This window comes from Crinia signifera, chromosome 5, assembly GCF_055691185.1.
Source record: "Crinia signifera chromosome 5, ASM5569118v1, whole genome shotgun sequence".
Lineage (NCBI taxonomy): Eukaryota > Metazoa > Chordata > Amphibia > Anura > Myobatrachidae > Crinia > Crinia signifera.
Genome location: NC_139221.1, coordinates 65,469,416 through 65,494,775, shown reverse-complemented (window position 1 = coordinate 65,494,775; position 25,360 = coordinate 65,469,416). Strand labels below are relative to the sequence as shown.

Sequence of the window (25,360 nt, the reverse complement as noted above, 5' to 3'; positions counted from 1 at the left end):
CAACATGCATTTAGGTCGACATGCAGGAAGGTCGAAATGAGTCTAGGTCGACAGGGTCATTGGGTCGACAGGGTCATTATATCGACATGGGTTAGGTCAACAGTCGAAAAGTCGACATGGGTTTTTCATATTTTCTTTGTGCTGACAGGCGGTATTTCATGTCCTACCATCCACTAAGGCGTGGAGAATACAATAGAGTGCAGTGAGCGATTAGAGGGGACGCGGTGCTACGTTTCAGTGTCCATGTCGACTGTGTCGAAATTTGGGACAAAAAAATTGTGAAAAAATCCCCATGTCGACCTTTTGACTGTTGACCTAACCCATGTCGACCTAATGACCCTGTCGACCTAACCCATGTCGACCTAGACTCATGTCGACCTTCCCGCATGGCGACCTAAATGCATGTCGACCTATTGGTGTCGACCTAATGACTGTCGACCAACATTGTGGTGCCCTGATGATCCAAACCCTGACTTTTGACAAATAGTGGTTGACCTTTTTGATTGTCGATCGAAACATTGTCGACCTAATGACCCGTACCCATTACATCTGTTCTGTATTTAGCGACCGGAGGTACGCTTAGTATCATCATCAATTTCATATTTTACACTGAAGGTTCCAGAACCCACTAGGGATCCACCTGCTAAGAGGCGCTCATGCATCTAATTATTGGTTAGCATGTGGCATGTGGTTACATGCCCGGGCCATACAGGTAGGCTTTATTCTCTCCCTCCTCCTCTCCCTGGTGACAGGTGCCACAGACAGTCCGTCCCCCCCCGGACAGGACGTTACAAGCTCCGGACTGCAGATTTTGTCTGGTTCGGCGATCCAGGGGTCTTGTCCTGGTCCGGTTTTTACCCATACCCGGATTTGCATGATAAACCAATTAAAGTATGTAATATGACATTCAGCATTACTTGTTTTTACATCCACGTTATTATGGCATTTTATGAAAGCGTCTTTGGGGATTTGAACAAAGACTTGTACACAGATATCCACAGTAAAGGTGGAAAATGTGCAAGGGAAGGAGCTGGAGAGAGGACGGGGAGGAGGAGGAGGAGACAGGAGAGAGAGAGAGGGTTAGAGAGATGGGCCTGTGAGAGCACAGGAAAGGGGAAGGGATGCAGACAGGAGGGGATGGGCCTGGAGATGAAGTGTAGAGAGGATAAGGGAGGGGGTGAGTTGATAGAGTATTCAGCAGTCAGTGGCTTATGTGCACACTGAAAGAACAAGGGGAATGACTCAGGAAGCTAAGTGTCGTTAGCTTTCATGTTATAAGTAAATCATTTTTTGCACAGAAAATGCCCCAGTTTTTTATGTAGAAATTGTGACACGGAAAGTTCCAGGAAAACTTCAGATTTTGTCCAAGAAAACCCAGTTAGAGTCCAGGAATTCTGGGATTTAGAAGTGGAAACAGTTATCAGTATGTCAGTGGTGGCGCGGAGCATAGGCTGGTTACAGAGCATCCCTCACAGACCTATCACCTGGATACGGAGCAGGAGCTGTGCCCGTGCTGTGCCCACTCATGTAAGAGGTGTGGGTGGGTATACCTGTAATATAATGTGTCTATGGAATTCCCCTGCACGTGACTCTCCTCCTGCTCTGCCAATACACACCGTATTGTCTGTTCTATTGCTTCCTTGTAATTCTGCATTACATATGTACTGTATGCTTTAGGTGTAGTAGTCTGCAGAAATGCTATTAACAGCAACCGTTAATACAACTATCTCCCTATCTGTATAAATGATGTCAGTTATCAGTTCCAAGAGATCATTTAAATTAGTATGAAGCATGTTCTGTGTGTAAACTGTCTATAGCGTATGGAATCACTGTGTAGTTGTTTGCAGGAAGGGGGTCCTGTATAATAAATTCTTTATCTGTAAGTATAAAAAGCCTCCAATACAGCTCAATGCTTTTACTGTAGATTAGCATTTTATTTTATTGAAATGGAAAATTTATATTGTATCACTTTTACCATTGTTGTAGTAACAGTATAACACAGGGTTGCCTACCCTCCCGGAATGGCCGGTAGGGTCCTGAAAATCGTGTCCCCCTCCCGGCCCCCCGGAAAGGTGGGCAACCCTCCCAGATTCTGGGGCACCCCCGCTCCCCCCCCCCCCCTGTTTGCGGCTTCCTCCCCCCCTGACCGCAGTGTTTAGATAACCTGATTTGCCGATCTCCGGGAGGAGGCGGGGCTAAAGTGTCATTTAGCCCCACCCTCTCTGCAGAGATAGGCAAACCGAGTCATTTTCCAGCATGAGGGCGGGGCTTAATGACATTGCGCTCAAGCCACGCCAGCCAAACTCTTGCCGACGGGAAACTGGGACGCGTGTGGGATGCTCGCGCGTCCCAGTCAGATGTAGCGTCCGCTCGCCAGTGGGAGTGGTCTGGCGAGCCCCAGCACTGGATGAGCGATGCTACATCTGTAGTTCGGATTCAGCTTTTGGTTTGGTTTTGGATACCTTTAAATGCAAAGAATTGGATACTCATTGATAAAAGAAATCAATAAATATCGATAAAAGCAGCTAAACTCACGAGCTGGGGAATAGTTATAAATGACCCCAACCTCCCAATTTTTATTGGTTTTAGATCTTAATCGATGTTGGGCTTCTAGGGTTAGAAAACACGTTTAAAAATGAATATTCAATAAAATCATCTGTTTTCAATGTGCCTTTTAGTCTGGAAGCCCAACATCAATAAAAGTTGATTTTAATCAAACCATAATTGAAAATCGACCTTTAAATATACTCCTGTGATTCGGTTTGCTCGGAACCACAAAGTAATTCAGAAGTGGGACTCAATTCGACACAAAACCCCTAATACCCCATTCACACTGCACTCTCAACCCGGGTTATTTCCGGGTCATTATGTCATCAACCCGGGTAGAGGTGCGGTGTTAAAGGGTGATTCCAGGTCGAGCAACTTGGGAATTTTGCCTGTAAGAATTAAAAGGTCAAAAATATTTAATGTAAAACAAGCCTGATTTAGCATTTACTATTATTGTTCTTTGAAATATGGCAGGTATGCAGTCTGTTAAAACTGTGGGATCGAGTTGTCTCCATTTGCGAGTGAGAAGATGTAACTGGGGTGTAATAGGGCGTTCTCATTTGGGCAATGCTCAGTGAGGGTGCCTATGGGTATGGGTGGACAGACCGCATACAGGTCCCAATGTACTAAGCTTCAAAAGTGATAAAAATGGACATTGATAAACAACGAGCCAATTAGCTCCTACCTGCCATGTCACAGGCTGGGTTTGAAAAATAACAGGTAGGAGCTGATTGGCTGGCTGTTTATCACTCTCCACTTTATCACTTTTAGTAGCTTGATACATCTGGCCCACAGTATGCCTAGAGTCCAGCATACAGAGAATACACACACATGGACAACTTGGGTTAAACTCTGCATTGTCCCCTATGGGCCCGATTCAGACCTGATCACTGGGCTGTGAGTATTCTGAGTCCATTGATTAGGTAAATGCCACCCACTCCACCCTGCACACACAATATCCAGTCCATGTGCACAGCTGCGAACATGTTTGCAGCTGTGCACATAGGGGGAAAAACATTCACAATCACTCACCATGGAATACCCACCTGTTGTCAGTGCTGAAGAAGGAGGCTGCTGCTGACATCAGTGGCCCTCCCTCCTAATGGCCTGGCAATGCCTGCTTTTTCCGGGGTACTCCCAGAAAATGCCAGCATTCCGCCCGCAAACGCCCCGGTGCCTGTCAATCAACTTGCGAACGGCCATCACACTGCCTGTGAGCACAAAGTCAGCTTGCGCATGTGCACTGTGGATCTTGCCCATGCGCGTTCATTCAATAAACACTAAGGCTGAGAATTCGCAGTCGGTCCCTATGTAAGGATCTTGCATAAAATAATAATAAAGTTACATGTTTCTAGAAAAAAAAAACGTAGACCATTAGTTAACTAAAAAGTCTGTAGTGAAACACAGCCCATTACATTGTCTAAATATTCCGGCATCACCCTGGACATTGGAACTGTGTAAGCAGAGGCCTTTACCCCTGGTGTGATCTATGGACCTGTAAAGACTCTAATGATAACAAAAGATAAGTTCTGAGCGTACTAGTAATAATCAGCACTACGATCTGCTAATATATAACCAATAAGCATGTAGGGGCACTGACATTAGGGTGACATTTTTTATAATGTCATGCAACTGTCTGTCTAGTACATTTTTGTATTGTGGGAGGATTGTATTATTTTTGCGGGATTAGTGGCTACTGACAATTTATATAGCAGGAAAAGCCAAACTACAGCCCACTGGCCAAATTGTGGTCCCTGCGCCATCCGGGATTCGTCTGGAGTGAGTGTTCAGAGCTCTGGAGGCAGTACACGTGACAGAGCGCAGACTGTAGTGATGCAGTAGGACCCAGCATATCAGCAGTGGTAGCAGCAAACTCGGGGTTATAGCACATGAATGTGCAGCAAACCAGGATATTGTGCAGTGTAAGGCGTCCTGTTGAGATTTCCCCAGTTGAGAGACCCCACATTTTAACTTGGGTAGAAAGCAGAGTTAAACACTGATTCAACCTGGCTTGCGGTGCAGTGTAAACAGGTAACCCATACCGATCCGACTCGGGACCCATTCACGGCAATAGAACAGCTGGTGCTAGGAGATGATCTCCTAGCAACAGCTTGGGACTTGTTTCCAGTGATGCCAGGTAGTGTCACCAGTGTAATAGGGGTCTTAAACTGGTTGCATCCAGGTTGGAGCCGGGTCCAAAATCCAGGGTGAGACCCGGCTATGCAGGGTAAAATGGTTATTAGTTATAGAGATGGAGCTCTTTCCGAGAATAGGACGAGCATGCATGTGAGGCGCTTCTCGTCCCCATCTCGGCAAACGGCACGCAGAGATGGAATGCTCTAGCACGCTGGGGGGTTGAATGAGCACAGCTCCATCTGTACCCTTTTCACAGTAAAAATTCAAGATAACTAGAACTTTTTGGGCCCCATAGCTAAATTTTGAAAGGCTCCCTCCAACATTGTCACTACAATGCTCCTTAGGGGGGACAGTGGCAGTGGCTAGTAGCGGCTGAAGGCGCTGGATGGCAGCATGGCAATATTGAAAAAATTAATTAATAGGGTGCAGGAGATTGCCTGCTGGGTCATCTGACCACCCAAGCCCTCGGGCCCTATAGCAGTTGCATCCCCTGCACCGTCTGTAGTTATGCCCCTGCTAGCCTGGGTTAATGAGCACAGTTTAAACCATGTCACCTGTGCTTGAAACCTGGTTCACACTGCCGGCTGAACCAAGATTATTGCTACCATAGCAAAGGGATCAGGCTCTCTGCTACATTTAGCAACCCCGCGTTGAATAACTCGGGTCATGCTTTAATACTGCAGACAACCCAGGTTGGTCCCGGCCTCGAACCTGATTGTGACCTGGCTTGAATTCCCAGACCACCATACCCAGGTAGTCTCTAGGACCTGGCATTATCCCTGGTCAAAGACACAGGAGGGGGGAGACTCTAGGCTGGCAGATAAGGGGGTGATTCTGGGCTGGCACATAAAGAACCTTTATCTAATTGCCGAAAGAAAAACTATGAAAAAAATGTGTGGCCCTCACATCAAAATATATATAGATCTCACTTTGAAGTAAAACCCCACCCAAATGTAACTCTCTCTGCACAAGTAACATCTACCCCACCTGCAGTGCACATGGTTTTGTCCATTTGAGAAGGAATTTGCCAGAAGGAGTGAACCATAATAACCCCCATAGACAGCGACTCTGATCCCTTCTGTCCTTCCTAGGGCACAGAGTCATAGTTGAGAGTTATGCTGTCCACACACTAGGGCGATATTACATACAATCCATCAATTTCGATGGCATCTATGCAACAAATCGAAGGACTGTATGCACTTCGAATGGTGCCACGATGCGCAGGCCCACCTGTCGCATCGAAAAATATTATGTGCTGCACGTAATATTTATCGAACTGTATGAGCGATTGCGTGTTGCAATACAATCGGTGGCCGGAGCGCTGGCGGTGGTGGGTTCAGGGAGCCGAGGCTGCCGGCAGTGAAGCGCAGTTCTGTGCAGGAGGGCTGGCATGGCAGAATTTGAAAAAACAATTTAAAACACTGGGCGGCCCTCTGAGCTCTCTCAGCCAATAAGCGGCCTCCTGAATGTGAGGCCTCTGATTGGCTGAGAGCTCCCGTGGACAATCAGAGGGCTGCCCATTGTTTTAAATAGTTTTTTCAAATTCTGCCGCTGCTGAGCCACGCTGCCGCCAATGCTCCGTCACAGCACTGTACTCCAAAGCCGCCAGCCCTCTTCTAGCACCCTATGTGGCATCGCAGATGGCATGTGACAATGAGCACCAGAGCACCAGAAGATGCTGACATTGCATTGCGATGTTGAATTGCATCCGATCACATATGTGTATGGGCACCATTACTGTTAAAAACTGTATCCTAATTTTTGTTCTGTTTGCATCATTTTTACATTGTTTATTTATTCTATTGTGACTAGTACTACAGACAACAACAAAAATAACATAAATAATATATAAATAAATAAACATATTTTATTGCACTAACCTGCTTAAAGTAGAACTCCATATAGATTTTCCCACCATAAGGTCCATACACACTGGGTGTTTCTTCCAAGCATGTATAGCCAGCGGGTTAGTGAAACCAGAAAATCTCTCGATTTTCGCCCAGCCCAGCGATTTTCATGGGGGTGGACAGCTTTCGGCAACTGGCAATGATGGGGGAGCGTGCCTCATTGTTCGACGCTCATCACTGGGCCACACACGCTGAGTGAGCTGCTTTCGGCTTAAAATCGCCCAGTGTGTATGGGCTTTTAGAACTGTCCTCCCTCTCTAGATTATGGGAAGCAGCAGCTGATAAGGCCAAGTGCTATAAACTGCAGAGAACATAATAGAAAACTGTGTCCACACTGGAATATTGTTTTTTAATATTTTAATATTTAAATTGTATTTATTACATTTTACAGGAGACCTGTATATGCAGAAGTGGCGGATTTAGACCACATGGGGCCCTAGACACGATACCAGTTTTGGGCCCTACTCCCTCAAACAACCCATAACACTGTATTTTAGCTGCTGATTACAGATGGCATCGATAGAATACCTTGGTGCGTGCACAGTCTACCAATAAATGTTCAGCTGCGTGAATATCGGCATTGTATACAAATCTGAATCAGGTTTTGAAAGTAGGCCAAATACCTGTGTTACATTTAAAGTAAACTGACCTCTAACATACAGCAAATTCAAAGAATCAAGAAATATCAAAGGGACTTTGGGAATGTGGGCAGGTCCATGCGATGTCCTGACGTCGCGCAGTAGTCATGCATTGCTCCTCTGGGAACATTTTGGATGGCCAGAGACTTGCTGGGCCCTAGGCCTTGTCTTGTGGAAAATCTGCGTCTGATATGCAGTACATATGTATCATGCATGTATGGGTCATGTACACCATGTTGTGATGGTAAATGTACAACAGATTTGTTCCGGTAATAAACTGCACTAACTACTGTTTCTTTCCACCACAGGGTCCAGGGAAAGCGGGCTTGCTGGGACGGGGTCTTGTCCTCTCATCCCTCTCTTTGCTGGCCGCCCAGTCATACAGATGGAAGTGTAAACATGCTGTAGTATATGCCAGTATAAAAGGTACTTTTTCTATTGTTCTTATGTGGAATTTAAATACCAATATTAGCAATAACCTTTCGCTAATAGATAATCTTTCAGATATTCATTTTAAACTCCTAGGGCGAGATGTACTAATCCTTGAAAAGTGAGAAAATGGAGAGTGATAAACCACCAACCAATCAGCTCCTACCAGTCATTTTTCAAACACATCCTGAGACATAGCAGGTAGGAGCTGACTGGCTGTTGGTTTATCACTCTCCATTTTATCACTTTTCAAGCTTAGTACATCTGGCCCTTTATGAGGTCTACTGAGTAGTCACACTGCTTATTTATCATTTGAGAGAGAAGAGGACAAGAAATTACCTATGGCAACCAATCAGCTTTAATGTAGCATTTATCAAGTATCTACATAAATATGATTGAACAATGTTTGTGAGGGTGTGTGTGTGTGTGTAAATGTTCCACGATAACTCTCGAACACTTTAACTAATCGTCTTCAAACTTTGCACACTACCTTATCATCTTAAGGAACGATCTAAGTTCAAAGATGGATTTAATCGGATGAGCCCCTAAGGGTGTTGTCATAGGGTCCATGCTATTTCTGTTGTTTTCATGCATTGTGATATGTCGTTTTGAAGCTTATGACTTTCTCAATACAACACAATAAACAGACTCCCTTTAGTGGACCATTAAAGGCCTATAAAGGTCCGTTAAATGAAATACATTTTCACTTGACAAAACTTTTGAGAAACTGAAATTAATAAGCGACTCAGCGGCAGAGTGATCTGTGAATCGAACACTGTAGATATCATTGTGAAATCCATTGGAGATCGATTTCCAGTCAGTCAATTTTTCTCTTGTTTTCTTATTCGTGAAGGTTTTTCGGATCTTCTGTACCTGCTGCAAAAATATAATTTGCCCCTCCCCCCCCCTCCACTCTAACTCAAGTTCAGAATATGCCACACAGCAGTGGGTGGTAGCAGTGGGCCCTCAGTCCCCAGGGGCCCAATGGTAGTTGCACCTCTGTATGTCAATAGGACAAATCTTGTGTAAAGAAATCCTACAAGTCCATTAGGATAGCAAGAACATAATAGCATTACACCATTGTATTGTCTTTTTAAGTTGAAGATGTGAAGGAACAAGCCGACTATCTCCATGACAGTGGAGAGACTGAGAAGTTATATGAATTCCTGATCAAGTACAAGGACAGGTACAAAGAGATAATGGGGCATATGGGAGCACATAGGAGCATGTAGAAAGGTTTGATAGCATGTTATGGATATACAGAGTGATCTCATGTCATATAAGGTGTACATGGGGGAGACTGATAGCATAAACGGACATTTGGAGTATTCTGATAGCATAGAAAGAGCATGAGGAGGAGTGTGTGGTACAGTGGCCCTCTCACAGTAGATATTCAAGTTCAACATGGGCTCCAACCGCCAGCCTACAGTACATCCCCCAATGGACAACCTACAGTTCAACTCCAATGGCCAACTTACAGTACATCTTCAACTACAGGACATCCCTAACTGCCAGCCTACAATACATCCCCAACTGCCAGCCTACAGTAAATCCCCAACTGTCCACCTACAGTAAATCCCCAATGCCCTCCTACAGTAAATCCCCAATGCCCACCTACAGTAAATCTCCAACTGTCCACCTACAGTACATTCCCAACTGTCCACCTACAGTACATTCCCAACTGTCCACCTACAGTACATTCCCAACTGCCCGCCTACAGTACATTCCCAACTGCCCGCCTATAGTACATCCCCCAACTGCCCACCTACAATACATCTCCAACTGCCCACCTACAGTACATCTTGAACTGACCGCCTACAGTACATCTTGAACTGACCGCCTACAGTACATCCCCAACTGCCCACTTACAGGACATATCCAACTTTCATGGCACAAACATAAGAAGGTAAAAAAATCCATCATATAGGAATGTTCCCTCTTAGAGCGAGGGAGTGGGTTATTTCCTGAAGGCTAATATAACAATGATCTGAAATGGTATTAGCAGATTTAGCTATAATTAGCTATGCCAGCTCAGGAGTCAGGCCTTCCTTGACCCCCCCTTAGAGGCCCCATAGTAAAACATATTGTAACAGCTTTCCTGTATACTATATGCTGGAATGTCCATCACCGTCCAAAGGTGGAGAACTTCATTCTTCATACTGTACTACATATTGGTTGAGAAGTCAAATCTCATGGAAGTGCTGTAATTATATCATAGTTCTGCTTTAGTCCCAGAAGACTTCTTGTTGGGAGGGCTGCATACTGTATTTCCAGTCTGTCCACCTTCTTGAGAATCTGCACACTTGATCACCAGTCATTCCACAGTTTCTAATTGGGGCAACTAAAGGAAGAGGCAGTTGTTAGAAATATCTTGTAATTTGGAGGGTTATATCCTGAGCACCAACAAGTAATGATAATCTATGGTACATACTGAATCTATGAGGACAAATGCTGCACGACAGTCTTGTATTTATTTTCAGTGAAGATGCTGAACTTCTCTGGCGACTGTCCCGGGCTTCACATGGTCTTAGCCAACTCAGCACAACTGGCGCCGCTGAGAAGAAGCAATTGATTTACGACGGTCTACACTTTGCAAGAAAATCACTGGAAATAAATGAGTCCTGTTCAGCAGCTCACAAGGTAAAATGGCTAATATTGTATTTTTCATTGGTTTCATTCTAATTACCGGGTTTTTTTTAAATATTGTTTTTTGAAAGCAGTTTATATAAAAATCATTGGAGTTAACAAAGGAGAAGATGATTTATACAACACTTAATAATGTTCTGCTTAGTAAATGTTTGCTTTCTCCCGTACAGGGCTTGTAGATATAACTCTGCATCCTAATACCAGTGAGGCTAATGCAGGGATGCAGTGCTTGTCTGCCCCATGTGCTGGAACTGGGCTCTCTGTAACAACAGTATTAGACCATGTTATCATGGTTGTACGTCACCAATCTCCAGGGTCATAGAGTTAAATGGCAGATTAGAACTACTTGCCCATCTAATCTACCCTAAACACATTTACATGCACTCACTTATATATTAAGGGTTATTTGTTTTGTTGGGAGACAATTAACGAACTAGTAAATATTTGGATTGTTGGAGGAAACTGCAGTACCCAGAGGAATCCCACTCAAGCACGGGGAGAATATACAAACTCCATGCATGGAAAGTTGTGTTGCTGCGATCACTGAAAAAAGTTTTGTCTCTGCTGGAACTTTATAAAAGCCCACATAAATATCTAAAGCTTCTTATGTACTATAGGTTGTGCACATGGGCTGGGCTAATGGGCACTGCGCGGTGCATACAGGCCCCTGAGCCCAGAGGTACCCAAACTGCACCATTGTTTTCATACTCACCTCTCCGGAGTCCCGCTACAGGTGCTGCAATCATGGTAATAATCACCACCAAAATGGCCAACGTGCATGTGCTGCACTGAATTCAGTCTCCGGAACATGGCAGGCGCCATTTGTCCGGAGACTTGCGCGTGCAATATATGACCTTATCAGCATAGATGGCTTACTGAGTTAGGACTAATTCAGGAAGTTTCCAATTAGCTTAATTAGTAATTACTCACCTTCCAAAACAGGGTCTCCTGCAGCAGGGTGAGGATATAGTGTTGTCTGAGTGTGTAAGCATTTGTGAATGTGTCAGTATGTGAGTGTGTGTGTGGGTTTCCCCATCCCACAGCATATCCCAGCAGCCCTTGCACCTCCATCACCCCTGGAGCCGTATGGGATGCCGGCCGAAGTCAGACATTTTAAAAAAAATGCATTCATTGACAAGGCATGGTTTTGTCTTGTAAATGACTGCCCCTTTAAAAAAACCTTAGAGGTCCGCTGGCATTTCACACGGCAATTACATTTAGCCACTGGCATCTTTGTGCCCTATGGTGTGAGTTGACTGGCTTGACTGAGATGCTCCAACATGTGTAGTGCAGCAAATGTGTACATATTGTGCCACAGATAATGCCACTCACAGTATACCACATACTTGCCTACAAGCTCCTGAAAATCAGGTGGCCCTCCGGGCCCCAAAAATCCCTTTACCCCAAACCCTGCTGCCCACTTTGCAAGTAAAGTGGGCAGTCTGGGCGGCTGATGACACAATTCTTCTTGAATGGCGTCATCCTAACCACGCCCCCTTCTGTATAATGCTATTATATTATATACTCACCTCCACCCCACACCAACCCCCTACTCCTCCTGACTGATCAGACCTGGCTTCAAGTATGGTCTACCAGAGACACTAGTCTGTGACTTTTCTCATACAGATCTGGTACAGTATACTGCTTATAGAAGAACCCTTTCTGAACACACTTGGGATGTCCCTTGTATTTTTAGCAATGTCGTTTTGACATTTATAGATACAGATAATAGCCTTTTATCTATATTTGTAGATACAGATAATAGCCCGTTAGTTACCGCTCTACCCCCATCCAGCCATTATCATTATCAGTGAGCACTTGTAGTAATTGACTCTGTATACTCCCATCACTGTTTGGCCTGCAATTCCACCAACATGCCCACAATACCCTCTCTCAATCCTCCCTTTATCACCGAGTTACATTTACTCAGCATTGAGTGGAGTTGTTACTGACATGAGTACTCTCTGCCTTTTCCATACTGTAGATGTGTTTGCACAGCTCCAGAGCACAGAGCTGAAAGCCACAAGATCCAGCCTCAATAATGTCATCCATGCTACACTGCATCAGACCCTCTAGATCAGGGGTGGCCAACCTGTGGCTCTAGAGCCGCATGCGGCTCTCCACCTGTTAAAGTGCGGCTCCTGCTCCCACTGCTGCCCGCCGCCACCCGTCTGTCCCCGTCCCCATCGCTTATCTCTCCTACCCCTCACTGTGCATCCTTGTGACTGGGTCATCCGGCAATCAGAGCTCGCGGGCCGGCAGCCAATCAGGAGCTGGCCCGCGAGCTTTGATTGGTGGACGGCCCAGTCACAGGGAAGTGAGGGGGGAAGGAGACGTGCGGTGTGCTGTGCTCTCCTCCCCTCGGTGACATGACAGGACTGCAGGGGGACGCCAGACTGTCCTCTCCCCACCCGGCAACAGCAGCAACAATGGTGAGTGCTGCTGCTGGGAAATTAGCACTGTGGGGCATAGCAGTTTGTGGCACTGTGGGGGCATAGCAGTTGTCGCACTGTGGGGGCATAGCAGTTTGTGGCGATGTGGGGGCATAGCAGTTTGTGGCACTGTGGGGGCATACCAGCTTTTTGGCACTGTGGGGGCATACCAGCTTTTTGGCACTGTGGGGGCATACCAGTTTGTGGCACCGTGGGGCATACCTGGCACCGTGGGAGCATATGTGTATCTGGCACTATTGGGGGCATATGTATATATGGCACTGCACTTTTGGAGGCATATGTGTATCACACCCATCCAAGGGGTCCAAATAGACCATGCCCCTTTTTTGGTACGCGTGTCGAAGGCGCGCACACGTTGTTTGCTCTTTTGCTTGACTACAGATATTTTTCGGCTCTTTACCTCTGACCGGTTGGCCACCCCTGCTCTAGATTCTATGTTCTATGTAAAAACTGAAGTCTTGCCATCTCTGTTACAGTGGTATGCGACGTGTCTCAGTGATGCTGGAGACTATGAAGGTGCCAAAGTGAAAATTGGAAATGCATACAGCATAAAGGACCATTTACAGGTGCAGTGGCTAATAAATAATATGAACATACTGTCTTTACTGCCCAGCGTTGCCTGATGCAAGTTAGGATTGCAAGGGTGTATTACAGTATATGTAAGTAAATATGGGAATTTCAATTACAGAGAGCAGGGGAACTGAATCCGAAGGATGCCAGCTCCTTCCATCTCCTTGGGCTTTGGTATGTAAAACAAAAACATTGATAAGGAGAACACACATTAAATAAACACCCACAGACTTTTGTCACCATTGGCCTCTACCTGTGATCCTCTGCTTTTCCCAGTCACCCTCTGCCTCCCCATAGTCACCTTCTACTAGTCACCTTCTACCACCCTCTGTGTCCCACTGATACCCTCTATCTCTCACAGGTCACCTATAATATCTTCCTAGTCTCCCACTGCCACTATTTATCTCTCACTGCCATCATCTGTCTCTCCCTAGTCATCTATTGGCTCTCCCGTGTCCCCATCTGTCTCCATTGCCACCTTATTCTTCTCCCTGTCATCCAGTGTCTCTCCCTAGTCACTCTCTGCCTACCCCTGTCACTCACTGTCTCTCCCAGTCATCCTCTGCACTTCTTCTCCATCACCCTGTGCCTCTTTAGCCTCTTCCTCCCACTGCCACCCTCTGTCTCTTTCGATTCATGTACTGTCACTCTCTAGTCACTGCCTGCCTTCCTCTATCACACACTGCATTGTCACCCTCTGCCACCTCCTGCTTCTGCCTATTCACCCTCTGCCTTCCTTTGCACACCTTCTGCCTTCTAGTCATCCGCTGCTTTTCCATAGTGATATGTTGCATCTCGGTATGCATTAAGGAGGTGTTCTGTAAAGCCACACCTATTCGACATGGGACATATATGTCTAGTTCAGCTCTAGCATGGATATGTTCAACCTATTACATTCTGCCCAACGTCCATACTGGATATTAGCTGTAAGATGCTGGTCAGCAGCCCATTGCCAGGAAGCCTCAGTGTAGAATAAACTAACACATGCCAACTGACTGTACAGATAATTCCCTATTCTGTAAGCTGAAGCATGACACATTGTACATATATATAGCAAAATCATAAGAATTGGTGAGTCACACACCTAGGATCAATTATCTTAATACTCTCCCCATTGCAATGACTGCAAATGCAAAATAAATCATTATATGTGCATGTTAGAGCACTATAAAAAAGTCCCCAGGGTTTGGAGTTTTGATTATTTTTTATTACGGTATATCAGGTTGACCTAACCGCCATACATGCCTACCCTCAGGGAGGCTCCCAAAAACCAGGTGGCACTCCCAGCCCCCTCCCCCCCAGGAAAGTTGAGCAAGTCTCCCATAGCCCCCCCACACACTTAGAATACAGTGGGCAGTCCGATGAAACCCGATGACAAGATTGGTGCTGAACTGCGTCACTGCAGCCCCCTGTACAATGCCTGTAATATCAGCATTGTGCAGCCGTGGCCACAACGATATGAACACAATTGTCATGCTCCCTGTACAGCCTCATACACTGAGCCACGCCCCCACCCGCCCCCTATGCTGCGGCGTGCAACCTGGTTTGGCCTTTAATAAAAATGCTGTTTTATATCAGGTGATTAAGGCCCTTATTCTGATCGGTGCGGATATATCCGCGTGCGTTCGGCCCGCCGATGTTTTGTGTCTGCGCATGTGCAGAGGCGTCTCTGCGCATGTGCGAGCGGGGCGTACGGCCAAATCCAGCATGATCTGTGAACACTCCGAACAGGGGGTGGAGAGGGGCGTGAAGGGCTATTTGGGCTCATTACCATATGCATACGCCCCGCGTTTCATGGGAGTTCCCATGAAAACGCTGGGCGTACGTATGGTAATGCGGCCGTGACGCACGTGTAGGGGGCGGACATATGACATCGCCGGATGTCAGCTGCCCGCCCAGATCCCTGCTTTTGCACGGAAAAATGTCCGTGTGGTCTGAGGTTGCGGGTGCTGTTGGAGCACACGGTCCTGCATTCGAATGATGGGGGAGGTTCCCTTAGATGGAGGAGGCGTATTCCGTGAAAAATACACGTGCGGTCCGTTCGGACAGCTTCTTACCGCATACGGACGGAGTTGGTGATCCGTATGGAAGGCGGGGTTTCGCACGCACGGTCCTGGCCGCATAATCGGCTCCGGCCGCACCGATCAGAATAAGGGCCTAAATCACCAAAGCATTTTTAAGTCGTGAAGCCTGCGGAGGAGTACTGCACATTTATCCTATACAGTAGCTGTTTGAGAATTTACTGTATCTTATCTTACAAGCTGTATTGTGTACCTATTTGTGGTGTTCAGGTGCTATATGTTAGCGGACTTGCCGTGGTACCAGTCTAAACTTGCAGCAGCGCTGTTTGCTACTCCGCCATCATCAACATTCGAGGAGGTAATGTTGCCTATATACACAGGGTTTTTATTTCTCACATCCTCTGCCTTCCAAAATTATTTATTCACTATCTTTTCTTTCTTTTCGAAATAGAGCAATAGCTTTCATTTACACTATGAGCCTGATTCAGACCAGATTGCAGTTTTGCAAAACTGCAACCTGCGTTGTTAGGCAGGGGGGGCATCCAGCACAGGGCAAGGCCACCCTGCATGCTGGGTCTTGCCCCGCAATGTGTCTGCCAAAAATTTGTAAATACATCGCTAAAGTGCAAATGCTCCTTACATTACACACAGTTAGACTACACAGCAGCACTGAGAGACAGCCCCAGCGAATAAAAAATATTGCATTCAAGGTGAAGCTCAAGTTTAAGCCCCAGCAGCAGCACCAACACACCCTCTAGACAGGAGTGAAGATGCCTCGCGAAATCCGGCGCTGGGAGATGACGTTCTGACCACGCGGACGGACCCGAGTCAGGCGGGAATCTCCGAGCACTGCTCGGAACCGGGCTCGGAATGATGACTACCGTGGGGGCTCGGATTACCTTACCTAAATGATCCCTTCCTGTCAATCATCCTGCAATAACAGTCTCCGTGTGACTGCAACGGTGGGTGGACAGTGTGATTGCGGAACATTCGCAGTCTGCCAGTAATCGCTCAGAACAGCGACACAGAATACAAACATGAATTAAGCTCAATGCCAGAGCAAGGTATAAACCAATGCCACATATTTTTACACAGAAAGAATGGTGTAGAATCGATTTATTGAAATAAAATGGGTGCTGTTGATTACTATAAAGGGGGCACAGTCAATCATTGAAATTCAATTGTGCATATTTACTTCCTATTTCCAAAGTACTTGTATTTCCATGGCACACATCAGCCAGGGTTCACATGAGAGGGGATACAGAAGTACATTAGTGGTTTGTGCAAAAGCTGTCAACTTTCTATATACAGCATGTAGCTTGGCTTAGACTTCAAACTGTAAATGATCACCTTTAATAAATGTATCCCATTATACAGTATGATCTTTACAAGTTGGAACCATAGTCAGTACATTATGACCGGTTATCCTTGTGAAAAGTAATAGGGGACTATGGAGATACATTGCATTGGATTTGGTATTAACAATTTTATCTTTTTCTTCCAGGCTTTACTATACTTTGAAAAAGCTGAAGAAGGTAACAAACAAAACTATTTTTATGGTGAATTTAGACTTGTCCTCGTTTGTACTACATTACTGCAAATTCTTTTTAATGCATCTTTCCCTTGGAAGGGCCTTTTTAACAGCACCGAGGCCCCTACCCACCTGTACATGGGAATACAAATCATAACAGTCCAGTGGTGGTCAAGCCGGTCCTTGAGATTTACCAACAGTACATGTTTCCAGGCCACCTGTAGATCTGTAGAATGTGTTGGTTTGGAATGAATGAAGCATGTGTTTGAAAATGTGATCGTGATGATTTTGCACCAGCTAGGTGGTCTGGAAAACATGGACTGTTGGTCAATCTTGAGGGCAGGTTTTGATACCCCTGACTTAGTCCTTATGCTGTTCTGTTTCGTCTCTCCATATCCTTCCATATGATGAATGGATGTCAGTATTCTTATTGGTGGATAACTACAGCAATCCACCAATCAGCATGCTGACAGCAACTGATTGTTAGCGTGGAAGGGCTGCTTGCCTCTACTCAAAGGGTTCTCTGTGGGGCTCTTTTGGCAATGTCTCCTGACAGTCTTTTACCAACATTGCAATTTTACAAACTTCAAGAGACTGTGGGGCAGATGTATTAATCTGCCCCTAACGTTTTTAAAATAACGGGTCCCCCTTCTCCTGAATAATGCGAAGAAGCGGGCACCCGTTGCTGCCGAATGTATTTCCCCACCCCCAGCCGATAAGGAGAGCCATTATACCTAGTTAATGGCTCTCCTTATCGACGGCCCTGGCTGCCCTGCGCAATCGTATGTTCCACGTCCCGGCAGTAGTGGGCATGCGCAAGATCTCGCTTTTATCGTGAGATCTCCAGTGCAGCCCGGAGCCAGCAGCAGGGCTAGCATTGTCCCCACAGTGGGGGATAGGACAACGCTAGCCCTGAGCTAGTAAATGTGGCCAGGGCGATTTAACGCCTGCGCGGCTGTTAATACATCGGCCACCCACTAATCACTGGGAAGGATTGCAGGGGACAGTCCCGCTGAGCGTAACTCGGCGGACTGTCACTAACGCGAGTTAGGTGTGCTAGTAATACATTGGGGAAAATATAATCCCCCCCAGTTAACTAGCGTTAAGTGCATTTCTGCACTTAACGCTGGTTAGTACATCTGCCCCACTAATCTTATAGCATCTGCTCATTTTTATAGTAAGATGTATTGTGGACATAAAAGAACCTGACCGTTTGTTTCCTTATATGACAGTTGATCCAAATTCCTACAGTGCAAATCTTCTGTACTTGGGGAAGAGTTTCTTAAAACTGAAGAACAAGGATTTGGCCTTAACCTGGCTGCACAAAGCAAGAGATTATCCCGTCCACACAGAGGAAGATAAGGAGGTAATGCCAGTATTTTGTTATGCTCTTAGAAATGCAGTGCACAGGGCCAGCTCTACCATTAGGCAGCTTTAGGCAGCTGTCTAGGGGCTCCAGAATCTGGGGAAACCCTGAGTCTATTATAAAATTAAGGAGGATGCAGAGAGGCATCATTGTTTCACTTAATGCAAACAGCAGGTGTTGAATTTCTAAGACGCCACTATCCACGCATTCGTCTGAGGTTCTGCATTCGTCTGAGGTTCTGCAAAGTCGGTATCGGTGTGCGAGTGATGGTGGGATCAGCAAGCTGAAGTTTTGCCTAGGTCCTGAAAAACCTTGCACCAGCTCTGGCAGTGCACCGCATATTAAATAAATAAATATTTATTTTATAATGAAGTATTTTTTCCTTCACCCGCTCTAGACAGTTATTGAAGGACAGTGGTGATACTTATACCTACAATATCCTCATTACATAGGTTTCCTGATATATTGCTGTAGTTCTAGTGGCATAGCCAGGAGGGGGAGCAACTGGCCCACCAGTTAGAAGTTGGTACTTAATTGGTGCTCCTGTACTAATGTCCTGCCAATGTCATGGACATGATGTAATATGTTATGACACTGCAGTTTAGGGACAGGTATAGAGCAGGGAACGGGAGAAAGCAGCTGAACAGAGGCAGACACGACTGTAGATGCACAAGAGATGCACATGTAGAGAGGCCAATCCTGGGATCAGTAGAATGCCATGTTATTGCATTGAAACACGATCCTGGTATTTTTGTGATTATGGTGCGCATACACAAAACAGATCCAACCTCCCCACTCTTTTTACACATGCTGGGTCCTCCATACTCCCGCCGTAACCCCATCTCCTCTTCTCACTTGATGCCCCAGAAACACGCAGATCCACCCCACCAGGGACCCAATTTCACGGCAGCAGAAGCATTCTTCTTACACCTGTCAGTGCCTTTATCGCCATCTGTAGACCCACACCCCTAGGTGAGTGAGGAACCCAGGAGGTAGAGCACTGGGTCCAGGACATCCGGAGTCACCTGGCTGACTGCTCCCTCAACCCCCTCATCAGCCTATTTGTACCATCCAGGGAATCACAGGATTGAGATTTTTTTTCTGAATCCTGAGGCCGGATTATCTTCTCTGCGTGCATGTTAAAGGATGGTATATAGAATGCACAAAACAGAGCTGATGTAAGATAGATGGGACAATTCAGAACATGCCGAGGGATGGCCGGGGGGGAAGGGGGGGGGGGTGGTATGTGAGCACAGTGCATACAGATGAGAGGAAAGGTACAAATAAATGACATACTTTTTTGTGGGGAGTAGTGGAGCATAATCTCATGTTCTGGCCACGTGCCTGCGATTTTGCATACATTAAAGATGGCTCTGGGGTCTTCCGAAGGGCATTCTGCACCATGTAGTTATTGAAGGACCTTTGATCACACTTTGGGGGAAATTTAATAAAGTAGGAATTCTATTTCACATGGGATGTTGCTATGGGCAACCAACCAGATACTATCTATTCTTTTCTAGAAGGTGCTAAATAAATAACAAGTAGATTCTGATTGGTTGTTCACAGCAACATCCCACGTGAAATAGAACTCCCGTTTTAAATTAGAGTAAAGGTGCCCATAGACGGTCCGTTCCCGTACGGTACAAAAAGTATGTGCTGCACATACTTTTTGTACTAGCTGTTCATCGCATCGCATTACATGCACACTGCATTAGGGATGGCCATCGTTGCCATTGCCATCGATGGTTGCCATCGATGGCAAATCGGCAACTGGCCATCGATAGTGCTTAACTATGCAGTGGATGACCATCGATATTTTTACATATCGATGGTCATCCATTGTGTTTGATTGATTGGCCTGTGGGCCAATCAAAACACGGGGGCGGGGCTTTGCAGGTGTCGGGGGGCGGAGCTATGCTCCGTGTCCCAGCACTTTGAAAAAAAGAAAAAGCAAAACATCGTTTTGCTATTCCATCGATGGAGGGAAACCATCTGGTACTCCCCCATCGATGGCAAAAGTATTCGACATCGGCCATGAACCATTGATGATTTCGAATCATCGATGGTCGATGGCAATCCCTACACTGCATGCACAAGGCATGCGATGTGTACTATTTAAGTCCCGAACGAATCCGTTAAACGGACCGTGTATGGGCACCTTAAGGCCACGCAATCTGTAGTACCACAGGTGTAATCATGTCAGCAGCTTTAGTACTAATTACCATTGTATTTATATTACAGGTGCACAATGAGGCTACTAAAATCCTGAAGTCGCTGGGTGAAAAAATCTGATATAGAAAGGATACTGGATAATTCTATTTCTCTAGCTGCAAACTGGAAATGACTTAATATTGTACAGTTGATACTTACTGTCATTTCTAAAGCTTACATTTTATACATTAAATAGTATATTTAATAAAATTAATACTTTACTACTCACAGAATGTCTAAAAGTAAAAAAAATCTCTTCAAACACCTTTTTTTGTTTTGATCCCTCTGCCTATTTCAGTGAATATTCTATAAAGTGTATGGCCTACAGATATAGGTACATGGTGTGCAGTGGACTCAGGCATCTGGGTGTAGGGGGCCCCACATCACACACCCTGCACCCATTTGAGTATACCTGCATCAGCACTGCACAAATCAGAGGTAAAATGCATTTCTGCAGAGATTTGTACCTGTGCAGTACAGACTTTATTGGGGGTCTCCACTCCCCCTGGACCAATATAAGAGTGTACAGTGACGTAAATAGAATAATTTTTTTCTAAATGCTCATTGCCAGGGGTTACATGCAAATTTCAAGGAGTTTTATGCTTATTGCCAGGGGGTTACATGCTTGTTGCCAGGGGTTACATATGCTCATTGCCTGGGGTTTCTAGCTTGTTGCCTAGCAGTGGTGCAAGTAGGAAAAATGACTTAGTGGTACTGTGCTGCGCGCCGTAGGCGTGCGCCGGAAAATGGGCGTAGTCATGGGCGTGGTCAGGGGTGTGGTCATGACACTAGGGGGAGTGGCTAGAATATTGCACGCCGAAGGCACATGGCCAAAATTTACACAGTAATGCCTGTTATGCGTCACAAACCCATACATATGACCCAAGCCATAATGCCCGTTACACATTATGCCCCACACCATAATGCTCATTGCACCGCACAACTGATGCTCATTACTAATATACCCCCACAGTGCCAGATATGCCCCCACAGTGCCACACATATGCCCCCACAGTGCCAGATGTCATATGCCCCACAGTGCAACACACATGCCCCCAGTGCCATATATCATATGCCCCCACAGTGCCACACATATGCCCCGTGCCAGATATCATATGTCCCACAGTGCAACATATATGCCCCCAGTGCCAGATATGCCCCCACAGTGCTAGGTATGCCCCCACAATGCCAGATATGCCCACCACAGTGCCAGATATGCCCCCAGTGTCAGATATGCCCACACATATGCCCCCAGTGCCAGCCATATGCCCCCACAGTGCCAGACAGAACCATATATGCCCCCACAGTGCCAGATATGCCCCCAGTGTCAGATATGCCCACACATATGCCCCCAGTGCCAGCCATATGCCCCCACAGTGCCAGACAGAACCATATATGCCCCCACAGTGCCAGATATGCCCCCACGGTGCTAGGTATGCCCCCACAATGCCAGATATGCCCTCCACAGTGCCAGATATGCCCCCAGTGTCAGATATGCCCACACATATGCCCCCAGTGCCAGCCATATGCCCCCACAGTGCCAGACAGAACCATATATGCCCCCACAGTGCCAGATATGCCCCCAGTGTCAGATATGCCCACACATATGCCCCCAGTGCCAGCCATATGCCCCCACAGTGCCAGACAGAACCATATATGCCCCCACAGTGCCAGATATGCCCCCAGTGTCAGATATGCCCACACATATGCCCCCAGTGCCAGCCATATGCCCCCACAGTGCCAGACAGAACCATATATGCCCCCACAGTGCCAGATATGCCCCCACGGTGCTAGGTATGCCCCCACAATGCCAGATATGCCCTCCACAGTGCCAGATATGCCCCCAGTGTCAGATATGCCCACACATATGCCCCCAGTGCCAGCCATATGCCCCCACAGTGCCAGACAGAACCATATATGCCCCCACAGTGCCAGATATGCCCCCAGTGTCAGATATGCCCACACATATGCCCCCAGTGCCAGCCATATGCCCCCACAGTGCCAGACAGAACCATATATGCCCCCACAGTGCTAGATATGCCCCCAGTGTCAGATATGCCCACACATATGCCCCCAGTGCCAGCCATATGCCCCCACAGTGCCAGACAGAACCATATATGCCCCCACAGTGCCAGATATGCCCCCACGGTGCTAGGTATGCCCCCACAATGCCAGATATGCCCTCCACAGTGCCAGATATGCCCCCAGTGTCAGATATGCCCACACATATGCCCCCAGTGCCAGCCATATGCCCCCACAGTGCCAGACAGAACCATATATGCCCCCACAGTGCCAGATATGCCCCCAGTGTCAGATATGCCCACACATATGCCCCCAGTGCCAGCCATATGCCCCCACAGTGCCAGACAGAACCATATATGCCCCCACAGTGCCAGATATGCCCCCACGGTGCTAGGTATGCCCCCACAATGCCAGATATGCCCTCCACAGTGCCAGATATGCCCCCAGTGTCAGATATGCCCACACATATGCCCCCAGTGCCAGCCATATGCCCCCACAGTGCCAGACAGAACCATATATGCCCCCACAGTGCCAGATATGCCCCCAGTGTCAGATATGCCCACACATATGCCCCCAGTGCCAGCCATATGCCCCCACAGTGCCAGACAGAACCATATATGCCCCCACAGTGCCAGATATGCCCCCACGGTGCTAGGTATGCCCCCACAATGCCAGATATGCCCTCCACAGTGCCAGATATGTCCCCAGTGTCAGATATGCCCACACATATGCCCCCAGTGCCAGCCATATGCCCCCACAGTGCCAGACAGAACCATATATGCCCCCACAGTGCCAGATATGCCCCCAGTGTCAGATATGCCCACACATATGCCCCCAGTGCCAGCCATATGCCCCCACAGTGCCAGACAGAACCATATATGCCCCCACAGTGCCAGATATGCCCCCACGGTGCTAGGTATGCCCCCACAATGCCAGATATGCCCTCCACAGTGCCAGATATGCCCCCAGTGTCAGATATGCCCACACATATGCCCCCACAGTGCCAGCCAGAACCATATATGCCCCCACAGTGCCAGATATGCCCCCACGGTGCTAGGTATGCCCCCACAGTGCCAGATATGCCCCCACAGTGCCACACATATGCCCACAGTGCCAGAAATGCCCCCACAATGCCAAATATGCCCCCACAGTGCCAGATATGCCCCCAGTGTCAGATATGCCCACACAGTGCCACACATATGCCCCCAGTGCCAGCCATATGCCCTCACAGTGCCAGCCAGATCCATATATGCCCCCACAGTGCCAGATATGCCCCCAGTGCCAGATATGCCCCCACAGTGCTAGGTATGCCCACACAGTGCCAGATATGCCCCCACTGTGCAAGGTATGCCCCCCACAGTGCCAGATATGCCCCCCACAGTGCTAATATGCCCCCACAGTGCCCCCCACAGTGCCAGCTGCAGAACAGCACAACTGACCGTTGGTTGCTGCAGCCTGGTCTCACTCTCTCCCGCTCCAGCCGCTGCTTCCCCCGCCGCCATCTCCGCGCCGCCAACTCCGCGCCGCTGCTGCTGCTGAGGGAGAGGAAGAAGAGATGCGAGATGCGCTCCCCGCCCCTCCCCTCCATAGGAAATCTGCTGTGGCGGGGGGCAGTGGACCTGTACAGGCCACGCCCCCCGCCACTTACATATGCGCGCATGCGCACAATGTTGATGGGGGGTAATTTCTTATGGCGGTACGGGGTACCGGCACCCTACGTTTTAGTGGTACGCCGTACCACCCCGTACCGCCTCTCTTGCAGCACTGTTGCCTAGGGTTACTTGCTCATTGCCAGGGAGTTTCTTGCTCTTTCCCAGGGGATTACGTACTTATTGCCACAGGGTTACATGCTTATTGCCAGGGAGTTATTCAGAGCACAACAGCACTACCTGAAGCCGCACTTTCCCTCACAGAAGAACAAGGTCTAGTAGGACCTCCAGCACCTGTTTCCTAGCCATTTTTGGGAGGCAGTTTTTGCAGATTCTATGGCGTCCACATGGACTTTTCAGAGACTCTGCATCTTTTGCGGCACTGGCTTCTCCCTGCCACTGATTGGCCTGCGGTGGAGTTTTTACACCACTGAGCATGTCCTGCGTCAGTGGCGTTACCTTCCTGGCTAGTGGAGCCCAGTGCTGGCTAAAAAAAAAAAAATCAGGAATTTACACAGAGAAGCCGCGCACAGATCTCATTGATGTGTGCCGGCTTTGTGTACGAGACAAACATGGCAGACAAACACAGACACATACACCATTGGAAAATACAATTAGCTAAGATAAGAGAACATAGGCCTTTATTCAGATCTGATTGCAGTACAAATTTGTTGGAAAATGGGCAAAACCATGTGCACTGCAGGTGGGGCAGATGTAACTTGTGCAGAGAGAGTTAGATTTGGGGGAGTTATTTTGTTTCTGTGCAGGGTAAATACTGGCAGCATTATTTTTACACTGCAATTTAGATTTCAGTTTTAACACAACCCACCCAAATTTAACTCTCTCTGCACATGTTACATCTGCCCCACCTGCAGTGCACATGGTTTTGCCCATTTTCCAAACAAATTTGTACTGCAATCAGATCTGAATAAGGGCCATAGTACAGTACATCCCTAAAAAAAATCACCCATGTTTGATCTTGGACAAACACAAGTCAGTGCAATATTATTCTTAAACCAAATCCACACTACCCATTTCTGAGGGCCCTTCCAAACAATATCTAAAAAAAAAGGGTATCGTCTGTGCCCAATATTGTAACGATAAATTCTCCCACGCATTGTTAATGAACCCCCCTCAACAGCTGAACATTTTGAATATATATCCAATGAGGTGCATGTTCAGCAGGTCCCAGTGACGTCACTGAATAATATCATTTACCAATAACGTTCAGTGT

The 25,360-nt window shown here is 47.0% G+C and overlaps 1 protein-coding gene across 1 annotated transcript; it reads left to right on the top strand.

Annotated features, from left to right (window-relative positions):
* Positions 1-1,189: 1,189 nt before the first annotated feature.
* On the top strand, positions 1,190-20,721 carry LOC146080284 (regulator of microtubule dynamics protein 1-like). The gene is made up of 10 exons (XM_083187377.1): positions 1,190-1,527; positions 7,537-7,654; positions 8,756-8,843; positions 10,138-10,297; positions 13,233-13,322; positions 13,445-13,500; positions 15,618-15,705; positions 16,852-16,882; positions 18,111-18,244; positions 20,486-20,721. The coding sequence occupies exons 1-10, from the start codon at positions 1,426-1,428 to the stop codon at positions 20,534-20,536; spliced, it is 918 nt and encodes a 305-aa protein (XP_083043503.1). The 5' UTR covers positions 1,190-1,425; the 3' UTR covers positions 20,537-20,721.
* The last annotated feature ends 4,639 nt before the right edge of the window (positions 20,722-25,360 follow it).